The sequence below is a fragment of the Saccopteryx leptura genome, chromosome 3 (genome assembly GCF_036850995.1).
Source record: "Saccopteryx leptura isolate mSacLep1 chromosome 3, mSacLep1_pri_phased_curated, whole genome shotgun sequence".
In the NCBI taxonomy this organism is placed as follows: Eukaryota; Metazoa; Chordata; class Mammalia; order Chiroptera; family Emballonuridae; genus Saccopteryx; species Saccopteryx leptura.
This window is the reverse complement of record NC_089505.1, coordinates 239,003,138-239,010,289: the sequence shown is the minus strand read 5'-3', so window position 1 is coordinate 239,010,289 and position 7,152 is coordinate 239,003,138. Positions and strand designations below refer to the sequence as shown.

At 41.3% G+C, this 7,152-nt stretch overlaps 1 protein-coding gene across 4 annotated transcripts; it reads right to left on the bottom strand.

The window, feature by feature from the left end:
* Window positions 1–443: 443 nt before the first annotated feature.
* LOC136397863 (T-cell surface glycoprotein CD1e, membrane-associated-like) lies at window positions 444–3,568 on the bottom strand. Of its 4 annotated transcripts, none has more exons than XM_066372350.1 (6): window positions 3,508–3,568; window positions 2,900–3,196; window positions 1,809–2,087; window positions 1,299–1,577; window positions 804–897; window positions 444–707 (listed from the first exon to the last, which is right to left on the bottom strand). In XM_066372350.1, the coding sequence occupies exons 1-6, from the start codon at window positions 3,566–3,568 to the stop codon at window positions 548–550; spliced, it is 1,170 nt and encodes a 389-aa protein (XP_066228447.1). In that variant the 3' UTR covers window positions 444–547. The 4 variants fall into 4 exon arrangements, with proteins under 4 accessions (XP_066228447.1, XP_066228446.1, XP_066228448.1 ...); XM_066372349.1 differs by having other exon boundaries at window positions 444–681; XM_066372351.1 differs by having other exon boundaries at window positions 444–681; window positions 3,517–3,568.
* Window positions 3,569–7,152: the final 3,584 nt, after the last annotated feature.

Sequence of the window (7,152 nt, the reverse complement as noted above, 5' to 3'; positions counted from 1 at the left end):
CCCACCAAAAGAAACTTCCTAGAAGCCTTTTGAAAAATAACAAGTGTCTGTCAGCCAATAAAATTTTGCCACATTATATCAACCTGACCACCCTACCGACACTATAAATTATACCCAAACAAGGGAGGCAGCACGACGTCTCCAGCTTGGATGGCGGAGCAGAGAACCTATTCCGGGATGAGCTCTACTAAATAAAGCTTTTGCCATTCCACATTTCGTGGTTACGCCCTTCTTTCTCCCTCAGCGGAGAAAATACCTTACAAGCCATCCAGGGAAACTTTTGGGGAAGATTCAGAAACAGACATCTAAATTAGACCTTGAGGGATCCATAAACAGGTGGCAAAAGCAGAAAAAACATTGTCACATGATGGGGAAGAGGGGTTGTGTTTACAAATAATTCAGAATCTCTGTCAAAAAAAAAAACTATTTTAGAAAAGGCATGCTTTATTTATTAGTATGAACCAGGTTCAAGAGAAGCAGACCAGAATTTTATGTATAAGGTAAAACTAATAACATCACAGTTGGTACAAGCTCTTTTTCCATTTCTTCAACAATTTATTTTTGATCCAAGATCTCTGTGCCAGGCAGAGGTGGTTTCCTGAACCTCTGGGTTCCTGTGTGTTGCCCTCCATGGGAGCGGCAGGGCTGGGAGCACAGGGAGAGCAGAGAGTCTGATTTGAGCTGTGGGAGAAGAAGAGGATTTTGATCTAAAAGATAGGAAAATCAGAGAAAAAAAGAACAGTAGAGGAAAGAAAGAATAAATGGATAAATGTGTTAAAGAAGCAAAACAAGAAAAGTCTCACCTGTGCTGTTTAATCCATGAACCCACCACAAGCACTGTAACCAGAGTAACTGCTACAGCCAAGCAGATCAATATCAGGGAGATGGGGTATCTATCTGATTAGGGACAAAATAATGTCACTCTAGGAGATACTTCTATCCTACCTCAGTTAATGCTTCTCATTTCAAAGGGCTGGGACCTTCCAAGAGCTTCCTTATTTATTTTCCTTCCATATTTTCTAGAGCTTTATTTCAACTCTTCCTGAATCTATGTGTCTGATCTCATCCTCTTCTCTCTTTATTACCAAATTATTTGCTCCTTCCTTTATTTCTCTTTAGCACCTCTAATCTTCTCCTTCTCTTCTCTTGAAATTTAATTACCCTTCTTTATGATTTGTATTCTCCCACTTTTATCCTCTGGTGCATAGCAGTCCTTTCCATTCTCCAGCTGCTCAATCATTAGCCCTGAAACTATTGAAAGGCTATTATTTCCCAGCGGAGCCCTCATTCTTTCTCACCCCAGTGGATGATTATATCACGGCCTCCCAGGCTGCTGTGTTTCACTCGGCAATACAGGCCAGAAGCCTGTCCAGCTGCCACATCCAGTGTTACTTGAAGATACCACGTCCCATCAGCATTGGACAAGACTTCACCTAGTTGAGTGGCCCACTGCTCCTGTTGACCCCGCATCCACATCACCCACACAGGTTTTGGATGAAAGCCAGAGACGTGGCACACCAGCAGCAGATGGCCAGGACCAGGACTGGAGCCTTTGGTCACCCAAGCCTGTGGCTTCACTGGAAAAAGACAAGAAGAAATGGAGTTTAGCAGGGCAACCCACTTTCAGTTTCATGGCTCGGGAAAATTAGCTCTTTGAGTAATCACTCTTTTTCTTGTTGGGAAACAGTCCAGAACCCACACCAATCTTCAAGCCTCTTATTCCATATCTCAAAGGAATGATCAAGAGAAAAAACTCAAATAAAAGAGCTAAGCATTGAAGCTTTGAGGGGAGAGGAGGTTGGGCTCACCCTGTCGTTCCAGGTCTGACTTCCCTCCTTGCAGGAGGCCTGACAGAAACCGAGGGCAGGTGTCACTGAGAAGGCCCTGCACAACTTCTTTAATAACATGGTAGTGATTAAGCATCTTACAGACATTCTGAGCCTGACTCCCTGCTCCTGGAGATGACTTCCAGGAACTATCTTGGAAACTCAGGAAATCTGATCCTTGATATGCTGCATTTAAAAAACTCTGTGGGGCTTTTCCAGAATGCATTCCACAGCCACCGGATACCTGGACCTCAAAGGGATCTGAGGGTGGACAAGGAAAAGATAATTAATACAGATCAAATTGTAGGGAGAAAATGTCAACTATCTAGAAAATATAGAAGTTCAAGGGAAGAAACATTTTCTGTTGAATGACATGGAAGACTAAAGTTTGGTAATAAAAATGAAGCAAATCTGTGGAAGAATATGTTAAAATAATAAAGAAATCTTGAAACATGGGTGATGGGAATGCAGCATAATCAAATGTCAAAATAACGTAGAGATGTTTTTTCTGAACATATGTACCCTGATTTATCAATGTCACCCCAATAAAATTAATTAAAAATACTACTACTAATAAAAAATAAAAATATAATGGAATCTTGAAACAATGTGAAGTGTTACATGGGAAGACTGTTAGAAAGATAGCAGAGCAGCAAGAAGAACTTACTCAGGAGTTGTTAGGTCCTAGTTAGGTCACGTGAACACTCAGACCAGGGAGAAGAAAGGGCAGATCTTGGTTGTGAAAGGCTGAGTGAGCCTCAGGCCAAGGATGAAAGGAAGAAATCAAAAGGTAACAAATATTCCAAGAAGCCAGAATATGAGGGTATATTCCAGAGTGTGCAGGGATATGTACATGTAGGTCCTTCATTGTATTTGGGGGCGATTGTATATTGCGAATAGTGTTAAAATATGAAGCTAAACAAACAAATGAACAAACAAATAAATAAATAAAAAGGAGTGAGCCAGGGGGACAGAACACAATTTCAGGAAAGTTGAATAATGGTCAGAGCCCATATATCACCAGCCCTGGTGAAAATTTTCAGGCAAATATCAGCTTGGAAAAGCAAACTCACATTCAAGCTGAAACTGACTGGAAAATGCCTGCACCTCCAGGGGGAAGCTGTGGATGTACAACTGCAATAACGCCTGGATGTTCTTCAGCTCCTCCTTGCTGAAATTACCTCCAGCCCAGGGCCACAGGAACTGGATGGTGCCAGAGACAGGGTCCCAGCGATGAGTCTGCAGCTCGCCCAGCCAGCCTGAGCTCTCCGTTTGCTGCCAGGTCTGGTTGGCAAAGGAGTAAATTTCAAGCACGCGAAAGGTGGGGGGCTCTTCTGTTGCTGGATGATGAGGTGCTAGAACTCGGGTAGCTGAAAGACAGAGAAGTGACAATAGAGAGCCGGTGAAAGGAGTAGAGAAGAGGGGCCCATGGAGGAAATAAAAAATGGGAATACTTACAAAGTTTGTACATAGTCCCATATCACTTTCTCCCTGATCCAGATTCTTATCCCCAAAATCAGAAAGAGATGGGGGTCAAGGATGGAGCCTGGCCCTCGCCTAGCATGCAGATTCCATGGGCGTCTAGTAGGAATATTACTCCCTGTCTCCAGACCCTCTCCAGCACTTTTCTCCACCCTGCTTTGCCCAACCACAGGTCTCATTCCACCTGGGTTCTTCTTACCCCCTGTACCTGGCCCATGGCAGAGAATTCCCTTGAAGAGCAGCGGCAGAAACAGCAGCATTGCAACTCTGGTTGGTAAGGATTCTTCAGCAGAATGAGTGCCCACAGACTCAGAGATCAGTTTCCTCTCCAAACCCTTTTGAACTCTTCTGTAGTAACTACCTTTGCCACCAAAACAAATCAGCCTCTCCCTCTGCTCACTTCCCTATAGAGATACCCGACTGCCTCCCTCAGCCACAAGCCTCCCACAGGGCCTCTCATTTCCCCTCCATCTCTTCCATGTTCGGCTTCCAGATTTGCTGTTTGCTCTTGTCTGCCTCCTGACCTCCTCATTGCATCAACAACTATAAAGGAAGTCCTGGCTTATAACAATGTCTGCAGTCTGAGGTCCGGCTGGAAAATACAGAACCTTCTGGTGTTCGGGAACTCAAGTCCAACCTTGGAGTCTCATTGTTCTTTTCCATAAAAGATGTAACAGAAGGTTCTTGTAGTGCCTCATGGATTGGGCAGTGTCCTCACTCCTGATCTCTCTGTGGTTTTGCTCCTCTTATCAGTTTCCAGATTCCTATCTCCCTCTTCTTGGTTTTCTCTGTATTTTTCTACTTATCCATTATTTTTTGCTCTGTTGTCTACTGTCACTTCTCTTATTGCCTCTCCTGTTCTCTCTGTCCCCTCCCCACTACCTTCTGTCTTTTAAGCTTTCTCTTCTCAAAATCATTATTAAAAAACAATAGGCATTTTGAGTGAAGCTGTAGAATTAACAGGCACATGTCTATAATCCACAGTGAATATATAGTAGCAGTGGAAATACAGATAGTCAGGTAATCTGAGGAAAAAACCCTTTTGCTCAGTTTTTCCATTCTGAGCAATAGTCATTCTTATAAGTTTCCACAAGCATGCTTAACCCGGACGTAGTTAGCTGATACTTAGATGGGTGTTCATTAATGTTGTGTGAGTGGGTCTATCGGGGATGCACAGGGCCTTAGGCTCCCACTCTACTGTAAATGAGTTGAGTGTGTCTCCAGGTCCCCTGGCTATGAGAAGCAGTCATGTAGCCCTCCTCTCACAGATTATGTCCTGGAAGCCCTGGTGTCCCCTTGATGTGTCTAATTAGTGAAGAGTTTTATTGGAGGCAGGAAAATGACTCCAGGGACTGAATTGTTCACAGAAGAGTTAATTACTTTGTTGATTCTTTACTTGTGTTCTTTCATTGTTTGCTGTGCAACCTGCAGGCAGTTTAAATAATATTTCTTTGGTTTTCATAGACACATTCAAACTGACATTTAGTCAGAGCCCAAATGGTGTCAAAAGATATGTCAGTCACTAAGATTTCAGAGAGAAGTGCTTAAGAGAAAATGAAAGTAAACAAAAACACCCAATCTACAACCTCTACATTTATAATATAAAGGACTCACAGAATTGTGCTCAGAGTTATTAGAAAAAGTTTACACTTAGTCTCACCCATTGCTTCTGACTCTCATATACTATTTTAGACACGTCATGTCCAATGCTGTAAGGAAATATGTCAGAACTCTAAGGTAATGAGATAATCTTAAAATATTTTTGTTCAGGTAAATTATTATTCTCTTCTGAGGGCCAAATAATTCTATTTGAAATACTCAAAAAAATTAAAGAATATGCAATAGAACTAGATTATAAAACTAATGATTGAAATAAAACCAAACATTAACCTGAATAATGCAATAAGTACTAATATAAATTTATTTTTATAAATGAATGGACTACGTCAAACTGAAAGGTTCTGCACAGAAGAAATAACCATCAACATGACAAAAAGGCAACCGACAAAAACTTAGAAGATATGTGTGAACATAATCTCTGATTAGGGGCTAAAATCCAAATATACAGAGAAGTGATACAACTCAACAACAACACACACACACACACACACACACACACAAAAGTCCATATTTAATAATGGACAGAAGACCTGAAAAGACAGTTTTCTCAGGAAGACATTGCAATGGCCTAAAAATGTATGAAAAAATGTTCAGTTTCACTAATCACAAGAGAAATGCATATCAAAACCACAGAGTTTCCACCTCACACCTGTTAGAATGGCTGTTATCAACATGATAAGAAGTAACAAGTGTTGGAGTGGAGGCAGAGAAAAAACAAAAGCTTCATCCACTGCTGGTAAAAATAACCCAGGAGTTGGGAACCTATGGCTCGCGAACCAGATGTGGCTTTTTTGGTGTCTGCATCTGGCTCACAGACAAATATTTAATAAAAAAAATAACGTTAAAAGTATAAAACATTCTCTTGTATTACAATCCATTCATTTCCTACCTCTCATGTTCATGGTTGTGGGTGACTGGAGACCATCACAGCTGTCTTCCAGGACAACACCAAATTTTTATTGGATAATGCGTAATGTACATTAGTCGTTGTGAGGTCAGGAAGTAAACTTCCCTCCTTTTAATCAAATAGTCAGCTAGCTAATTGCAGAAACCCTTTTGACAAAAGAGATGGCTAAAAGAAAAAAAGATGAGGAGTATTGTACTTTTCATCAGGAATGGACAGAGGAATTTACCTTTGTGGAGAGAGCAGGTTCTGCAGTGTGTCTAATATGCAGTGATAAAATTGCATCGATGAAACAATCAAATATAAAGTGGCCCTTTGACACATGCCATACTACATTTGCATTGAAATATCCAGTGGGGGACAGCAGGAAGAAAGCATGTCAAGAGCTACTGAGCAGAGTGCAAGCTAGTCAGCAGCAACTCCATGTTTGGACCCGACAAGGTGACTGGAATTTGGCTAGCTTTGCAAGTGCTTTAGCAGTTGTGAGAAATGGAAAGCCATTCACAGATGGGGAGTATGCCAAAATATTTATGCTTGTGTTACCAATGAAATTTTTGACGACTTTTCAGATAATGACAAGATAATCAAATGAATAAAAGACATGTCTCTATCAGCAAGAACTGTTCATGATTGTACCATCATGATGGCAAATCAAATTGAGGCAACACAAGTGAAGGACATAAATGCAGCACCATTCTTTTCTCTTGCGTTGAATGAGTCAACAGAAATAAGCCACTTCTCCCAGTTCAGCGTAATTGCAAGGTATGCTGTTGGTGACACACTACATGAGGAAAGTCTTGCTGTTTTGCCTATGAAATAGACAACAAGAGGGGAGGATTTATTCAAGTCATTCACTTAGTTCGCTAAAGAAAAAAATTTACTAATGGATAAACTTATTTCGGTGTGTATTCATGGCGCTCCGTGCATGATAGGGAAAAACAGAGGATTTGTAGCGCTTCTTCGTGAACATGAAAAGAGACCCATCCTAAGTTTTCTCTGCATCCTACATCAGGAGGTGCTTTGTGCTCAGATGTGTGGTGAGTAGCTTGGTAAGGTGATATTGTTGGTCATTCAGGTGGTCAAGTTTATTGTTGCCCAAGCTTTAAATGATTGCCAGTTTAAAACACTGCTGGATGAAGTTGGGAATAATTATCCTGGTCTGCTTCTGCACAGCAATGTGTATTGGTTGTCAACTGGGAAGGTGCTCAGCTGTTTTGCATCTTGTCTAAGTGAAATCTGAACTTTTCTTGAAATGAAAAACGTTGAGCATCTTGAGTTAGCTAACACTGAGTGGCTCCTGAAGTTCTACTATCTCGTGGA